General features: G+C 37.2%; 1 protein-coding gene across 6 annotated transcripts; it reads left to right on the top strand.

The window, feature by feature from the left end:
- Nucleotides 1-520: 520 nt before the first annotated feature.
- On the top strand, nt 521-18,501 carry LOC140784763 (uncharacterized). 6 transcript variants are annotated; one of them, XR_012108311.1, is made up of 12 exons: nt 521-1,371; nt 3,629-3,905; nt 4,109-4,294; nt 4,714-4,866; nt 6,568-7,029; nt 8,617-10,836; nt 11,551-11,738; nt 11,855-12,010; nt 13,464-13,698; nt 14,155-14,468; nt 16,210-17,096; nt 17,585-18,501. XR_012108311.1 is itself a non-coding variant. In XM_073132333.1 (12 exons), the coding sequence occupies exons 3-12, from the start codon at nt 3,708-3,710 to the stop codon at nt 16,496-16,498; spliced, it is 4,401 nt and encodes a 1,466-aa protein (XP_072988434.1). In that variant the 5' UTR covers nt 586-1,371; nt 3,004-3,343; nt 3,629-3,707; the 3' UTR covers nt 16,499-18,501. The 6 variants fall into 6 exon arrangements, 4 of the variants coding, with proteins under 4 accessions (XP_072988426.1, XP_072988410.1, XP_072988434.1 ...); XR_012108310.1 differs by having other exon boundaries at nt 16,210-17,465; nt 17,585-18,432; XM_073132333.1 differs by adding an exon at nt 3,004-3,343 and having other exon boundaries at nt 586-1,371; nt 16,210-18,501.
- The last annotated feature ends 454 nt before the right edge of the window (nt 18,502-18,955 follow it).

Genomic DNA, 18,955 nt, shown 5'->3' with positions numbered 1-18,955 from the left:
TAAATGGGCATTAGGTATTGGTCTAAGTAGCGACGGAATATGCTGCTGTCTTATGTCCATTATTCCATTGGGTTCATCTGGGAAATCTTGTCATTTTCACAATAGGCTTGTCTTCTTCTTTGATGATCTCCTCAATGTCATCGGCTTAGATAAAGCATGCACCATATGCTCAAAAGTCTTGAGGCCCTTGAAAGTCTCAATCTTAGATCTATGGGAGAACTTATAATAAAAGTATATGATCAAGTATTAGTCCAAGAAAATTTTAAATATAATAATAAATATAATCGAAGATAATTTTAAGTAACTCAAAGATTGTACGGCCGAGTTTGCGCGCCTCATCATCTGGAGGGAAGACACTAGAAGATTCAATTTTTACGGTTATCCTAGCCGTTAGGACGGTGCAAGGTGTAATTAATCGGAAGGACGAAGGCTAAAATTGTCATTTAGTCAAATTCCCTCGCTTTCTCTCGTCTACGTGGCGCCTTCTCTCCTCTCCTCTCCGTTCGTTCCAAATAGCGGCCACCGCCCAATCCAGAACACTCTTTCCCACCTCTTCCCCCACCTCTTCCCCCACCTTCTCTCTGTTCGAATTCGACCCTTCTCGAAACCCTAGGTCGATTCGATTCCTCTCATGCTCCTCCGATCCAATCCCTCCCCCTTCCTCCTTTTCAAAGACCCTGCTGTCCCACGCCGGAACCCTAGCTTCCTCATCCTTCGGAAGCGACGCCGTCGGCGGAGACCGGAGACTCGGATCCAAGCCTCCCTCGATAGTCTCTTCTCTCGGCTTGTCTCCCCCAATCTCCTCGATATCCTCTCCCCTACCCTCGGCTTCATCGCTGGCGCGGCCGTGTTCCTCACCTCCAACGGCTTGTCCCGCTCAACGAAGGTCGTCGTCGATGCCGGAGATGATGACGTCATCGGGGATTGGATCTTGTTCACGAGCCCGACGCCTTTCAACCGGTGTGTGCTCCTCCGGTGCCCCTCGGTGTCCTTCGAGGAGGGGAGCGAGCTCTTGGATGGAGTAAACGAGAGACTGGTGAAGGAGGAGCGGCACTATGTGAATCTGAGCCGAGGTAGGATCCCCATAGCAAGGGAGAAGGAGGAGGATGAGAGGCCGGAGGACGAGATCTCGTACCAGAGGGTTTGCCTGGGCACGGAGGACGGCGGGGTGATATCATTGGATTGGCCGGACAATTTGGATTTACGGAAGGAGCACGGGATGGATACAACGGTGGTGATTGTGCCAGGGACTGTGGAAGGTAGCATGGAGAGGAATATAAGAGTGTTTGTGTTGGATGTGCTTAAGCACGGGTATTTCCCTGTCGTGATGAATCCACGGGGATGTGCTGGCTCACCGCTGACCACAGCAAGGTACAAATCTAGCTTCCTTTCCGTTGGTTATATAAGTAGGTTTTTAATACTGCTCCACTAGATGAAATATGCTCTGAAGAGCTGATAAGTGAGTTGTTCTTTGTGCCCGTTAGTGCTAAGTCATGATTAAAACAAAATACTACTCACGTCCTGCAAAAATTTTATATTATTTAGAAAGATAAAAGTTCATGTAGCTAGGGAGAAAATGCCAAGTTGAAATTAAGTGTTATCAAATATTTGATTCAAAATATCCTTCTGTGTCCTCTTAGCTGAACAATATGCAACGTATTGGTTTGAGTTGCATTTTTGTCTGGGCTCACTGAGTTCCCCTTTCATTGGTTCCTTTTCTTCAGCTAGAGAAGTTTAAGAATTCAAAATTAGAGACCTTTATGTTTCTTTGTAAAATATCACTCATTCCAAGTTGAATTTCCAGTATGATACCTGAAAAGGAAGAATCTAATAAAATAATGAAAAATAATGACAATGTGACTATATTCAATTTCAAATGATATATCTATAATGCATAAAATCTAATCAATTTGATATAAAATTATAACTGGGGACAATAGATGTTGTACTATCATGCATGAGCTATTCACCTATATTATTAGTTTTAAAATGTAAAAGCATGGTCATAAAAACATTATGGATATTAATTTAGGTTTACTGCTTATTTATATTTTCTTCCTAAAGAAAGTTTAGTTTTGAGAGAAGTGCTCAGAAAAAAGTGGCAGGAACACTGGATTTGTTGACCTAGAAGAAGCTCACTACCAACTTCCAAGAAATTTTCACAGTGCCTTGTGTATTTAAATACTGATGTCATCCAGGAGATTATATAGAGCTACAGTTAGTGTAAGGACCATTAGAAAGATATGTTCCTTGTTATGATCAGATCCTTAGTTTCTTGCCTTATTATGAATAGATATATGGCAAGTAGGCATAAAACCATGATTTGTGTTGTCTGTTGGAGTAATGTCATGTAAATTGGCATGATCAGAGTGTTAGACTGGGTATGTAGTCTAAACTAGAATAGCTGGAAATGCAAGTATGGTTCGAATGATCGGTTGATCCCGATTTGGATCGGCCAATCCTCTTTCATTATCTCTCTCTCTCTCTCTCTCACTATCTCTTTCTCTCTCTCTTTCACTATTTCTCTCTCTCTCTCTCTCTCTCTCTCTCTCTCTCTCTCTCTATTTCACTATTTTTCTATATTTCTCTCTTTCATTATTTCTCCCTCTCTTTATCTCCGTACCATAGCTATTGCTTCTTCGACACAGAAATTCAGATCGGGCAAACTCCACTACTGACGTAGATCCAACTTCGACAACCTCGGCTATGTGATTTATTTATTTATCTCTCTTTTCTCTCTTTTCTTTATTGTAGTTTTTTTCTCTCTTTCACTATGGCAATTTTTTTTTTCATTTCTTCCACTCTCTCTCTTCTTCGTTGCAGCAGTTTTAAGTAAGTTAGTACTTTTTTGGGTTTTTAGGCTTCATACATGAGTAGTTATTATTTTCTTTTTCTTTTTTAAATTTTAGAATTTTTTCTGCATTTATAAATAATATTTAGAAATTTATATAATTAAAAGTAGTCTAATACGATTCGAGTGGCCGATACGTATCGTTTTTTCAGGAGACTGATCTTGATCCCAATCCCGATTTTCCGAACCTTGCTTACAAGTACATCTAGGCGGCACGGGTGTTGCTAGTTAGCTAATCGGCATGATACATTCCAATTGACACGCTTGACATGGGAAGACACACCTTCCTACCAAAAAATATGTGCTAGTTCGATGTAGTGTTCACAGGGGGTCACACAGGCAGGCTTAGCTCATAATTATGATCAGTGAGATACTCCCTTGGACTAGTTTCAACTTTCAATAAGGTGCTTGCATGCTACATGCCAGATGTGGTGGTCGGCAGGCCTGACACAATGGTCTGTGAGTAGAATGAAGATGGATATGCAGTAATAGGTACACTTTCTAGTGATTTTTTTATGCTTCTTTTAGGAACTCTGTCTGGTAGATCCCTTCTACCTAGCATCATATGATTATGTTTCACGTATAACAATACTATATCTCATTGTTTTCCACTCTCACTTTTGACATGTCACACTATTTATCTGTCAGATTCCTGACACATATCATGGGCCAGGAGTTTTTAATAGAAAAAATTGTTCTTTTGAGAGTCTCACACATTCGTAGTAACAGTATCTATGTTTTCTCATTGTAGCACTTCTAAACTACTTGTTCATGTAGGTTATTTACAGCTGCTGACAGTGATGATGTCCGCACAGCAATCCAATTTGTTAACGGCCTAAGGCCATGGACAACATTAATGAGCATTGCTTGGGGATATGGCGCAAATATGCTGACAAAGTATCTTGCCGAAGTTGGAGAGTCTACTCCTCTTACAGCTGCTGTTTGTATTGACAACCCTTTTGACTTGGAGGAAGCCACAAGGTCATTCCCTCATCATATTGCCTTGGATGAAAAGCTGACAAGTGGGTTAATTGATATTCTGCGGACCAATAAGGTTGCTGATTGCTCTTAATAATGATCGAAATGTTTATTTTGTTCTTAATATGACATTATTATAATTTAGAAGAAAATAATTTTGATTACAGTAGGAAATTTATTTTCATGTAAATCAATTCATCTATCCTTGTGATATGCGGTTTTTGTTTTTGTTGTACCTCCAATATTGGTTGCAAATAATTCAAGGCTAAATTCTTTCAGGAAATCTTCCAAGGAAAAAGTAAAGGTTTTGATGTTCAAAAAGCTTTATCAGCAACGTCTGTGCGTGAATTTGATGGAGCAATATCCATGATTTCTTATGGGTGTGATGCTGTTGAGGATTTCTATGCAAAGAATAGTACAAAACAGTCTGTTGAAACCTTGAAAATTCCTGTTCTATTTATCCAGGAAAGTACTCTTAGCATATATTGCCCATTTTTATTCTATTATGATTTGGTTGCAAATGCATTGTTCTCCAGCTACATGTCGGTTGTTTGAAACTTTGAATGCTTTCAGACATTCATCACAATTCACACATTGAATCACTGAAGTCAGATTTTACAGACACTTTCTGCATGCTCAGTATACTAGTAACTGGTCCAGCTTATTAATTGTTTCATTATTTCATCTGTACCTCCACATGTATTTGTTTGATAAAACAGCCATGCTCTTGTCAGATTTTGCAAAGTTCACTCAATATTTATGTGTAATGTATAGTACTGTCGTTTTGCTATATAAGATCGTAGTTACATTTCACATATTTTTCATGTAAGATTTTGGTATATCCTGTGGTTTTTTTTTCATATCGAACACTGTGTTGTCTGCAGAGTGATGATGGGACCGTACCACCTCTTTCTGTGCCCCGCAGTTTGATAGCAGAAAATCCTTTTACAAGCCTCCTCCTTTGTTCTTGTTTGCCTTCAACTATCATCAGAACCGAGAGATCCACTGGGCTTTGGTGCCAACATATTGCAACGGAGGTACATGATTTGATGGTGTTAATTTGATTGTTCCTATTTTAGTCCTTGCATGATGGTTTGAAGAAAGAAGCTGGTGCATTTGGAATAAACTAAAGTAACAGAGATTTGATTTAGTATATTAAATACTTATCAAAGGATAATCATGGAAAAACAAATAATCTAAGATTTACTGTACTTCCTGAGAGTCAATATTTCCATGTATTATTTTACATCACTGACTTGTTGCTAATTGTGTGGATCCCCTTTGGGCAGGCCTATATTCTAATTAGCTTGGTTCAGGTTCCAATTCTTTTGCTCCTATTCATAGACAGAGTACAGTTTTCTGTTTTACTTTCTTTCGATGGTTGAAGGAAGCATTGAGGAGATTTATTAGATTGCAACTGATGAGTATCTGCATCCTAAAATTGTAGTTTCTTTGTCAATTTCTGTTTTTTTTAAAGAAAATTTGAACTTCTGTACTAGCTGTAAATCATCTCAAATCATTTCTGAGTGCTTTAAGGTTTATTTGTGCCACCAGAGAATAAAATAGATCTTAATATATCTGAGAAATACTTGATTTTATGGAATTTATTGGTCTATGAGTCTCCTTTTAGTTTCTTCTTTAATACCCCGTACCAACCAGACATATTGGTTGTAATCTTCATTGATGGAGCTTTTAATTTACTACATTGTTTTTGTCATTTTTAATCTCTCATCTGAAGTCATTGGCTTTAGACTTACACAGTACAATCTACTCTGGTCTATTATGGCTTCTACCACCTTCATTTAAGCTGGTTTCCTTCTTATGTTTGACCTATCTAGTCTCTGGTACATTGTAACATACTTCAATTTTGTCCTTTTTCTCTTTTCATTCATGGTCAATGTCCATAACTGAGCTTGAATTTGCATTTATTTCTCATTCTAATAGATGAGTAATATCGATTGCAAAGAACATGCAGAAAAAAAATTCTTTTGCCGAAATGGTAATAATTTATTTATCTACAACAGGCATATGGAGACGGAGATTAAGGCTGATTTTAGTGCAAGGCATTTGCCGTTGGGATATCAGTTCTCTACTTTAGAAGTTCCACACAACTGCCAATTTGCCTTCCCTGGCTGATCGAACCTCATATGAGGCTTTGGAATAGATCCAACATGCGAAAGTAATAAAATCCTGGCATTGCTCAGTAAAAGTTCTCCTCAGGCATGTTCAAGTAGTAAACAAACCAAGATGTGAAATATCCTAACTTTGAGTGGAAGCATAGAGCGGAGTTCGGAGATGTATGTATAATGTGTATTCGAACCAAGCCTAAGCACCTGTAATTTGCATGAGTCTACTCAATTTCAACCTAAGTATTGCATATTATTTTTTATTGCTCATAAAGCAATCATGCAGTCTATTCCATCATCAAATATTTGTTGAAATATTGCAATTTCTTTGTTGCATGGAGAAGACATCATGACAATTTCTTTTGGCCTATGTTCATTATTGCAATTTAAAAAATACTGGGGGCACACGACTAGTCTCTTCACTTATTTTGCTTCTTTATTCAGGCACTCTCCTCCAAGATATGAGATCCCATTGACAACCAATTTCAATTTGTGTTTGCCATATAGATCGCCACCTAGTTTTTGTTTGATTTGTTGCACTAACTTTTTTGCTTATGAACTGTTCTTTGATATCATTTCATAGGGTTCTGATCTATTTATGTGACCTTGCAGTGGTTGTCAGCAGTGGAGCTTGCACTTTTAAAAGGTCGACACCCGCTTTTAAAAGATGTAGATGTCACTATCAATCCTTCAAAAGGTCCAGCATTTATTGATGATAGATCATCACAAAGGAGAATATCAGATAGGAAAAAAATTCGTGAAAGCTATGATCTTGATCAATTACCTTTGAACCATAATATTGCAGACGGGAATTCTTTGCTAATGTTTGACCGTGTGAATGAGTTTTTCATTGATCCGGATTTTAATGTAGATCCTATATCTCAAAACAAAGAGAAAAATCAATTGGAACAAGTAACTGACTTAGATGGGGTAAGTGGAGATGATGATGTAGAAAAGAAACAAGACAGTGCCATAGATACTGAAGGAAGTCATGTGTTACAAACTGCAGTTGTTGTCATGAATATGCTGGACATTACCACGCCCGGTACTCTGGATGACGAACGAAAAAAGAAGGTACGGGCATACAGCATTTGAGTTCCAGTTATTTCTAGATTGACTGAATTCTATATCAATCCATTCTTATTAATGGTTACATTCACACTCAGGGCTTTTTCTTTAAGCTTATTTATATCATGAAATAACTTTCAAAATTTCAGATAAATTCTATTTTCAATCTTTTGGCAGTCATTACACTCATTTCACAAAATCTTGAGCTGTAACATCTATTGGTTATGTTCACTAACAATGACCCATTGGATCTTGGAAGTATGCTATACAAATATAATATCATCCATGCTCAACTTCTTGTGTTAAACTTAAAAGTTCCTGAAGTCTTATGTATGCCAGAGTAGATATTCTAGTGGTGACCAGATGTGTATTATTTGGAAGATATAAATAGGTGCATACAAGCTATTAGATTAGGCATATGTACTTGGTAAGAATAACCTTCCCTGGTTCCCTTGCAAAAAATAGAATCTGTATGAAATGATACTACCTAAAATGCACTATATCAAGTTGTTGTAAATCTCAAAATAGCTAGTTCTAATAAGGGTAGTGAGCAAGATGAGCTGTTACCGAATACAAAAATTGCCTATTGATATAAATGCATGGTTTTTTTGAATCCCTTTAATCTATTTTACTTTTTTGAGTTGTGCCCCTTCTAGGGGTGAAAACATATCGGATAATATCCGAGTTGACCTGATTACTGTAGGATAGGTTGCAAAATTCCTATCCAACCCGAATTTGGATAAAAATTCCTAAAAAATTTCATAATCGGATATGGATCTGGATCCGGATTTGGATACATGTTTATCCACAAAAATATAACTTGATTTCACTAGTATTTAATAGATTTTTAAACTTTTTAGCTGTCCTAATTGGTTTAGTTATAGTTTATTTTGTTTTTTATCTTCCATAATCACATTCTACCACCAAATATGGATTATTGAAATATTTCTTCATTAGTAAATACATAAGAACTAAATTTATTAACACATCGCATATCCTCAAACTTTCTAGCTCTTACAATCCTCAAAGTTTGGATATATTTAAGATCATTTATTTTTCAACTATCTAAATCCCAATTTTATTTGTATATTATTTGCTTAAGGTCTTATTGGTATTCAATTTGTATCGCAATTCATTTAAGATTTAGTTTGTCTTTGAATCCATTTAAGATTTGGTTTGTATCCATATCTGTTTAAGATATGGATCTATATCCATTTTATTCGGATATGGTTTTATATTTTGTGATCTGTTTTATCTGAATATGGTTTTATATTTTGTTATCCGTCTAATATCAATATCTTAATCAATATCCGGAGCAAAAAGATGGATCTGAATATGAGTTGACCAATGTCTAATCCATTGTCACCCCTAGTTGCTTCCCAATTCCCATCTCTCTTTTCCATTTTAAGTGATATTTTTAGAAGCTGATCTGATGAGATGATATAGTATGCTATGCTGAAGCCCTAGTCATCTATACACATCCTAAGGATCCTTATGCATTTTGTAGTAAAACAGTATTTCTCTTTTGTTTTTCTATATTATACAGTTCAGTCATTAGGTATTGTTTAAGTATTGATCTTTCAATTTGGTAAGGTTCTAAGTGCCATGGAACAAGGAGAGACGCTTATGAAAGCTCTGCAAGGAGCTGTGCCAGAGGATGTACGTGGAAAACTTACAACTGCTGTTTCTGACATCCTGCAAAATAAGCAAACAAACTTAAGGCTTGGTGCATTAACAAGGACTGATTGGACTAATGTGACATCAGAAGTCAAGACAAGGATCCAAGAGAAGATCAAGGGACCTTCAAACCCTGAAAATGCATACAGTGATGCCAATTCATCAGATCAGACTAAAGCTGGTGCTGACAGTGACGAAAGATTGCATAATGATACCAAGTCGATTTCAAACAATGTTAACATTCAAGAAAATGTTGAATATTATCAAGGAAAAACTTCTCAAATTTCTGAATATGTTGAAACTGCATCAGAAATGGAAAGCAAACAAACCCAACCTAGCAAATTTGAAAAAGTAAGTTCTGTGATAAGTGACATTGAGCAGCAAAGGGTCGACCAGGGGCATGGAATAGCTGAGAAGCACAATCCTGATGATCAAATGGTGGTTAATGATGCAAACGGTGCCCTTAAAGATGAGATAAAAAAAGTGGATTCTGAACCAGAACGGAGTATGCAAGTTCAACCTTCAAATTCTGGAGAAGCAATTTCAACTGGTTTATCCACTTCTGATAACCAGCTAGTAGAAAAAGAAGGGAATGGAATTCAAAAGAATGAAAAGAAAGCTACTGAGAACATAGTCGATCAAAGTGTCGAGAACTCCCCAAAAGTAGAAGAACCTTCTTCACAGCATTCATCTTCCAACATTCAGTCAACCTCAATCAGTGTGACTCAGGCATTAGATGCCTTAACTGGATTTGATGACTCTACACAAATGGCAGTTAACAGTGTGTTTGGAGTTCTTGAAAATATGATTGACCAGTTAGAGAAAAAAAATGACATTGGAAATGATGAAAACTCAAATAATAATGAGGACCAGGAAAACCCAAATGCATCTAGTGACAAAACTATCAACGAAATTGGGTCTGATGAAATAGGAGACAGGCAGAACAGATCACATACAGAGAGCAATAAAATTCCATCCAGTCCTCAAACGGACAATGATACCCACAAAAAAGATATTCTCTCTGCTAAGAACACTGAGGATAGCTCTGGTGAGGAAAAGGTCGCCTCTAGCATTATGTCAACTGCAAAGGGCAAGATCAGCTGCTTTCCAGATAATAATGCAGGCTATAATAATTTGGAACTTAATATCCTAAACAAGGTTGGGTGTGCCCAAAACTTCTCTATTAACCCTTACTGGAATACACCACATGCAATATATCCTTCTACACAATTACCAATGGAACAGCCAGGTTTAAGTTCAACAACTGATCTGTTCCTTGACCCAGAAGAAGGTAAATGGAAAATGGTAGATCAAACCAGAAGTGTCAACAATGATATACATGCATCTGAAAAGAATCATGTCATCTATGAAGAAATTCAAACCACTTATTCCTCGCCACAACTCGATGACATGGTCCAGATTATTGAGCCATCATACATAATACTAGATGCTGACTTCTCAAAAATTAATCCCCAGTTCGCTGAAGAATGCAGTGCAGTAGGTCATCAGTTCAAACAAGATGATTCCATGAAGCAGAAGTTGATGCTCATGATTAAAGATGAATTACTGAATGCTCTGAAAGTTGAAGTTGGTCGCAGATTAGGTATAACAGGTCTAAAGAAAGTTGATAGCGGCCTTGCAAATGATATGGAACAACTTGTTAATACAGTGTCTGAAAATGTTGTATTATCCAGTGAATTATATCCAAGCTCGTTTTCAGAAAGTAATGATCTTGCTTTGGTAAAGTTTGGTAAAATTGAAGGAGAGTCTATGATAAAGATGATAGATTCTGCAGTTCAGGAGACCAGCCATCTGAGGAAAGTTCTTCCAATTGGTGTCATTGTAGGGATTGTGTTAGTATCCTTAAGAAACTATTTCCATATTGGTGATCAGCTGGATCATGACCAAAGAATAGAAAGTCATAAGAATGGACATACGCAGGATAATATTCTTATTCAAGAGAGTGATAAGAGGGATGAAAATTGTCTTGATGAGGAACATCATCATGGTAGAAAGAATAACATCACAAGCAGTGGAGATAAACAACTTGACACAGCAGGATCAAGCAATGATGGTATTATGGTTGGGGCCGTCACAGCTGCGTTGAGTGCTTCAGCTTTACTGGCAAGTCACCAGGTAAAACATTGAATCAGCTTAGAATATTATGCTTGTGTTGTCGATGACATGCCTTTTAGGGTAACTTTCCCTGAGAGAAATTTCCCTGGCACATCACTAGGGTAATTTCCCTGAATCACCAGAGCGAGTGTGTTGCCTTTTCAATGACATGTCTTCCTTGATAGCTTGTCTTCTTGATGACATGCTATTGGCTCTTCTCAAGAATTAAGACTTCCTTGCATAACATTATCAACTGGAGCAGCACATTTTAAGTGGATCCACTTTAATTCTCTCTGATGTTTGATATCTGCCTTTTTTCATTTGCTACTGATTGCTACTTAATATCTTGTGTACTTGATATTCTCTTATGTGCTATAAGACCATTAATCTATAACAATATTTTATAGCCTTTCAATAATATTTCAACAATTTTTTGAATTGCTTATTTTGAAAAGTTCTATCCTTTCTTGAAAGCTACACCATACTACAGGGTTCCACTGTCTCTCAAATGGTTGAAGTTAAAGTTCCTCACAAATTCTTCACTCTGTCATAGTTCTCATGTCAAACAATATTCTTCCTGTTACCCCTTTTATTGCTGCTCAAAATCTTCTTATCATTCTTTTTTCTAGTTTTGTTAGGCATTGCAATGTGGTTTGTTAGGTTAAAGCTGCTAAGTGATTACTTATTATGTTTTTGCTGACTGGTCATGTATTTGTTTTGTATATTGGACAAAAGAAGATGCAAGAAAATGATGAAATCATGGCGAATCCTTCTGCTTCATTTAATCAGAAGGGAGATGTTCAGGGGGAAGCAATGCAAGAAAAAAATCAGAACAGTTTAATGAGTAGCCTTGCTGAGAAAGCCATGTCTGTCGCCAGTCCTGTAGTACCTACAAAGGATGATGGAGAAGTTGATCATGACAGGTTAGATCAAAACGGCTTCTTGTACCCTCTTTCCCTTTGCTCCTTTAGTAACATTTTTCTTTGATTCTTATGCTTATCTTAATACCACTTTGTTTACGTTGGACATGTACAAGAAGACTGGTTGCAGTTCTGGCTGAGCTGGGACAGAAGGGTGGAATTTTGCGATTGGTTGGTAAAATTGCGCTACTTTGGGGTGGTATACGTGGTGCTATGAGCTTGACTGACAGGCTCATCTCATTCTTACATATTGCTGAGCGTCCTTTACTGCAGAGGTTTGTTCTGTTTTCATTAATTTTTTATAATTGCTTTTGGATATATTCTGTTCAGTGAATTATGAATTACATAAAACAATAAAACCAGTAAAAGTGCGCTGTTATTAGTCCAAAAGGGCATGGTTTTAGTTCTTTCCTCTTTTCATGGCTTTTTTCAAGGTCAGCCAGCTGGCACATTCTATCATCAGGCATGTACCCATGCAAATGATTAATCATAATGGGGGTGGGACCTCCTCACTGCGACAGGCAAATACCTAGCAACTACCACCAAAAAGTGATAGGATCTGTTTTTTTTTTTCGGTAGAAAGCAGGTTATCACTTATCCAGGGTAGGGAGAAGCTTGTCAGTTTTATAGCTACAAAGTACAATTATCTCTAATTCAGTCTTATATTCTCTTTTGAAACTGATTTAGATAGCTATGTTGTCTGCGTCCTTTAGGAAGACGTAATCACTACCTTAAATGCTCATATGTAAGTTTCATCATAATATTAATTGCTTAAAACCTAATAAAAGAAAGGGCATCACATTGCATAAGGCTTCTATCAAGAAAAGATCTTGGTATCTTATTGGTTCTTCATATTTTATTTTTTGATATTGTGTTCTCTACATCAAAATTATGCTGAAATGAAACTGATGAAACAAAAGTCGATAGGATGAAGAAACCAAATATTTTGTTTTGAACCAGGACCAAATCAACAAAAGAAGCTCAAATCAAGATTATCAACCTTTCACGGGAGATTTTTTATATGCTGGAGAACTTCAACTCTAACCTTAGTATCATAGTGAGGTTAGAGGAGCCACTCAACTGTCGGTTATTCAACTCAATTACCATCTCTCACCAAGTCACAAATCTTTCAGCTTCAGTTTCTATTGCGTCTCTCTTGACATGACTCGGGAGTAGGCAAACAAGATTAACTTAATTTGTAATTTAGAAATTGTATCTATAACAGCATTAGTGTTTGAGAAAGAAATTTTGACACTTGCATGCTTACTAATAAAATCACATGCTTAGAAGCAAAGAATTCATGAGACATGCTTGTCGTTATGGATTTGGTGAGATGAAACAGCATCAGATTATCGCCCAAGAGAATTGCCATTGCTCTTTGACAAATTATAGTATCTTATACAAAAAGTGCACCTTAGGGGCAAGTTATCTATAATTATCCCACTTGTGAAGTATTTACCTTATTTAGGTGTTTTTTTTTGGTAGTATGTGTAAGCTCAATTAGCTACTTTTGTCCCGTGATATCTTGCTTACTATCGATATTGTCAAAAGATTGGGGTCAATTTCAAATATATAGTAGTTTTCTGCATGAACTTTTGTACATTTATTTTTTCTTTAATTTATATGAAGTATGATAAAACTGTGCAAGTTCAAACATATAGTAGTCTTACTACTCAATTTTTTTTGGTAAAGGTTTATTACTAACTCATATATTGGCTTTAATCTTAGGATTCTAGCATTTGCCTGCATGGTACTTGTTCTATGGTCTCCTTTTGTGATCCCTCTCTTGCCGTCACTTGTTCAGAGTTGGACAACAAAGTCTTCTATCGGATTTATTGGCTATGCTTGCATTATAGGTCTTTATGCCTCTGTAACGATCCTTGTTGTGCTATGGGGCAAAAGAATTCGGGGGTATGACAATCCACTTGAACAATATGGCTTGGATCTGACATCAGCACCAAGGGTATGTACATTAAATTTTTTTCCCATTGTACATCAGATGCTTAATGTAATGTTCTTTGGCTTCTACTAAAAATCAGCATTGTTAATTACTAAATTCATGACCCTAAGTGTGAGGGGCCTAGGCAGGATAGGACAGTCTTGTTTCGTTGTGGTCTTTAGGTGGGTGTTTTAGTCAAGAAACTCGGGCTTGGCCATCCTATTCTTATCGAAATTCAGTTGGGGAAGGTTGGTAGGGTCTGATATGCAACAATTTAGCATTGTCCTTTTGAGAGCCAATAATGCAGTAACTCTTAGTCATTAATGATTCTAGAGTAAGACCCTGAGGCATTATTCTTACTATTTTGATTTTTCTTAATATGGATGTTTGTTTGTAATATTGATGTTTTGAAAGTTGAAATTAAGAAGAACTGATTCTTGGCTGTTATAGTGGTTGCTAAAATCAGCTATTTTTCTGCAGGTTCACGATTTTCTGAAGGGTTTGGTTGGAGGAAGTATGGTTGTCTTGTGTATACATTCAATAGATAATTTACTTGGTTATGCATTCCTCTCCTGGCCATCAGGCCTGCCTCCATTTTCAGCGGGTCCTATTCCCCTAATTAAAACGTATGGAAATATACTAGTGCTGGTTGTTAGAGGGATTGTTACAGCAACTGGCATTTCTCTGGTTGAGGAATTGTTATTCAGATCATGGCTCCCCGGAGAAATTGCTGTTGACCTTGGATATTATCGAGCCATTGTTATATCTGGTATTGCATTTTCTCTGATTCATAGGTACGTTTCATTTCTCTGGCTACGTTATGCATTCTTTCACTAATCTATACTGTCCTCCAGTTGACATTTGCTGCATTAACTTTTAGCTTGACACTTTCAACTACTTGCTCTCAACCCTATGGCTGGTCCATTGATTATAATTAGGGGTGGCAACGGGGTCATGTTAAGCAGGGGTCGGGTCGGGTTAACATCACGCTAACACGAACACGATGCGATTATTAAATGGATAACACGACACAATCCGTGTAACCCGTTTAATAAACGGGTCGTGCTAACACGCACGTTAACACGACCCGTATAATTCGTTTAATAAATGTATCGTGCTAACACGACACATTAACACGATCCAATAATACAAATAGCATGTTAACACAAATAACACAATAATATTAACCCTATATAAAAGTTAATATTTACTAATTTATTCTACATAAATAATGTATTATATAAGCAAAATAGGCTATTTCCAACTCAAAACTCATGCAACTTAAAAATAACAATTCTAATAATTCACCCTAACACAAATCTATACAACCATAAATTCTTTACAAACAAATCTTCGCCACCTCAGTCCTCATCAACAACAATGGCGGATTTTCGTAAAAGTCACCACACAGATCCTTACAAGAATGACAGAGACAACAACAATGGCCGTTTAATCCACTGCCAGACAAATACCTGCACAAAGCAAAGACCTAAGTTTTTTATTGATTCATGAAAGAAATGGTGTTCTAGATTGAGTTGTTATATTCGTTTGCAAATGAATCACTCATAGCTCAAGAACGAAACGACATTGGCTCAGGGGGCTTAGGATCTCGTTGGAAAGCTCGATGTTTTTGAGGTCCAGTACTTGAAGCAACTCAATATCTCCCAGCTCCACTGGAATTATAATCTATCTACTTCATCACATGACTGTACGTAATCACCACTATCTCGGCTAAAGAAGGAGAGGGGCGAAGAGGAGATCCAGTAAAGGCGACAACGGTGTGAGGAAGAGTGGGAGTGGGAGCCTGGGAGGTGATTATGTGAGGAAGAATAGGAGGCGGTTGCAGGTGAAGTGAGGTTGTGAGGGTGAGTGAGTTATTAGGGTTTAGGGTTTTTTATATGTGTGTTGGTTTAGCGGGTTGACCCGACCCGACCCGTATACTTAAACGAGTGAAAACGAGTTAGTAGTGTAAACCCGAACATGACTCGATCATTAAACGGGTTAGACGGGTTGACTCGTTTACGACTCGAACCTGATTAGATTAAACCCAAACCCGACTAAGAGTTGGGTTATCGTGTCGAGTTATCGGGTCGGATCAATTTTTATCACCTCTAATTATAAATTTCCTACCTCTAGCTTTTAGTTGCCTAACCTTCTTTTCATATATTTGAATATTGTACGATTTCCTGTTTTGGATATGATCCTCCTTTCCCTTGTCAAATAGAAGCAGCAAAAGGAATAAATAAATAACTAACAAAGAGAGATATGTTTGATTCTTTTGAAGCACTAGTATTAACTTGAGAAAAATATTTTATATTTCAGTAGAATAGCAAATAATATTTCAGTATTCAAATGTTTTAGATGCCTTTTTATGATCTAAAAATTGTAAGAAACTTTTCTAATGGTGTAAATTGCACTTTTTTGTCAACAATTTTGTTGGTGATACATTGCAAAATTTCTTTTTATACGGCTTGCTAGTCCGTGATACATCGTAATATGTTTTATACTTTTATCGTGTTTTGGATGAAATTTCAGGTCTCTGCCTTCAGTTCCAGGCCTCTTGCTGTTATCTTTGGTGCTTTCCGGTATAAAACAAATTGCTCATGGAAAACTTGCTGCCCCTGTTGGCATGCGCACAGGAATAATGACTACTAGTTATATCTTACAAGCAGGTGGTTTCATAAAATACAGCCCTAACATATCTTTCTGGCTGACGAGCACCCATCCTCTGCATCCATTTGATGGGGCTGTCGGCCTGAGCTTCTGTATTCTTTTAGCAATTATTTTCTTTCCTCAAAGACCACCGCAGAAGAATACTTCGTGAGTGTTTCGATAATAAAACTGGAGACAGACAAATTGCTTTGCCAAACAGCACGAATGGATTAATGAAGCAGCATAGTGATGTTTCCCTGTCGTAAGTATATTATCAGAAGATTGAAAAATGAAGAAACTGTGCCAACAGGGAACCTATGGAATTATTGAAGTGAGACTAAGTAACTGGTACAAGGTGAATCATTTGATGACAAGGAAGAAGCTTATTGCCTCACTTCCTGAAGAGGCATGTAGTCAGGCTCTTTAGGTTTCTTCCTCACGGCTATCCTGCACAGTCGTTTTCTTGGCAAATTGGACATTATGACTGCTTATTATATGGAGCAGGCTAGGCAAAGCTTATTGTAAAGAGTGTACAGTATGGTGTTAATTGTACAGACTTAAACTTCGTTACATCATAGAAGAGGTGGTATAATTGGTTCAGTTGAATTTTTTCGAATCAGTTTCTTGTTAGTCCGGCTCTACATAGTTGTACTGCCATGCTATCTCCTTCCCAGAGCTGCACTACAAGTGAACAAATTGATCAATCTGTTGCATATTTTTGGAGAATCTGAATAAAATAAAAGACATTTTGAAGGAGTACCTATCTTCTTGTAAGCCTTTTTTTTCTCTATGTGGACGTTCAGGACCCTCAACCATGTGAATGTATCTACATTCTCTGAGAGTTTTCTTTTCTTTTACCACTTGTACAATGTTTATCTTTAGCAATGAATATTATTATACAATTGTCAAAGGTGAGGAGCATGATCTGATCAACTAACATTGTGCTTGTTTAGTAAACAGGTAGAACATTACACAGTTTTCTGCGATGCCTGCTGCAGTTATGTTTCTTCTGTTCCTTTCTACTTTATGGTTATAAATGTTACTTGATCTTTATTGCTAATCTCTTTGTTTTCATGATAAATAGCTTTCACTCTGTGACTAGTTGGCTGCTGTGGGGATATGGACAAGTTTATATTCATGTCTCTTTATTCTCAATCTTCTTCACTCTTCTTTGCTGTGAAATTTAGTTTTGTTTACTTTTAATACCATTATGGAGAAGGTCTGGTCCAGTTTTGACTAACTTCATGCAATGCTCCAGGAGGAATGTACCATACTAAAAGCTTTGCAAGATATTACACTACATAAAGGAAGGAAGAACAAGCGATGATGATGAACTTCTGCTGCATATGGATGTCCTGTTTGAGACAGCTGGACAGCTCCTGTAGTGCACTTCTCCAGGCTCCATTGTCTTTGGGTTCTTAGTGCTGCTTTCTGCTGCTTTTTCATTGAATAGAACAGTAACAGCCTTTCCCTTATGCTATTGCAAGATAAACCAAAAATTTCTTGAAGATTAGCAAGTTTGCAGATGTCATTGTATCAAGCTTACTGTGTCTCGTTGAATTTTTCCATGCCTTCAAGATCTGATGCTCTTCTTCAAGGTGAGCAAACTGGAGTTGATCTGCTGTTGCCAGGGTTACAACTGAGTAATGCAGCAGAAGTCTGGAGTTCACTTTGTGTCAGCAGGTTGGTTTCCCTCATATTTATATCAGTTTGCCGATGCTGGGGATGCAACAATTGTGCATCTTTATCAGTTAGAAGGCTCCTCCATATTGCTAATGCTGCAAAGAGGATAATATGATGAGGATCATAGTAGATATCCATATATCAAAAAGTTTAAATATGACAGCAGCACGGTGTTGGGTGTGATTATGGAAATACCATCCTGGGGGAGCTTGATGCCCCACCATACAATTGCACAACACATGAAATACCACAAATTGCGGGACTGGAAGAGTTTGGATGATTGATCAGACTGGCGAATGTTCATCCAATGATGTTGAGAGCACTAGCAACTGCCAGATCTGTGAGCTAAAGTGTAATAAGAAATCGTTGAACTTACTTTGGGCACGAGTATGCCTGCTATCATCACTCTGCATTTCTGCTCTCTATATTTTTCTTTTGGACGAATTTTGTTGTCTTTATTTTCAAATTTCAAAGTTATGCTCACATTATACATATCTTTTGAGTAGAGTGGTACTGCTGTGAATGAAATTGTGGAAACTCAGGAGATGTTCGAATAATACGGTTTTTCTTTTGTATCATTTTCCTTAAGCGACTACACTTGCTTACTCTTACTGAAAGGTAGGAGATGTTGTACGTTACTGTGGCTATTTCTGCTTCTCTGTCAAGGGTAAATGTAGAACCTTTTTTTTTAATTATAAAACAATGTAGAAGTTCACTGGTAACTAGATGGATTGATAAACGAGGTACATGTTTCTGTTAGTATCTGGAAAGCTTTAAATGGATGCCACGTTCCGGTGATTGAGATTTTCATCTCAGCGACGGTCTTATAGACATGTACCTTAGATTTAATTCTGTCATATACTAGCTTTATTAGGTTTCTTGATTGTCTAGTAGTACTTCAGTGGGAGCAATTACCTGTATACCTAAGTCGCCTGGTGTAGAAATT

This window comes from Typha latifolia, chromosome 1, assembly GCF_019914945.1.
Source record: "Typha latifolia isolate L0001 chromosome 1, TyphaL0001v2, whole genome shotgun sequence".
NCBI classification, from domain to species: Eukaryota; Viridiplantae; Streptophyta; class Magnoliopsida; order Poales; family Typhaceae; genus Typha; species Typha latifolia.
Note: the sequence above shows the minus strand (reverse complement) of the source record. Positions and strands in the feature narration are given on the sequence as shown.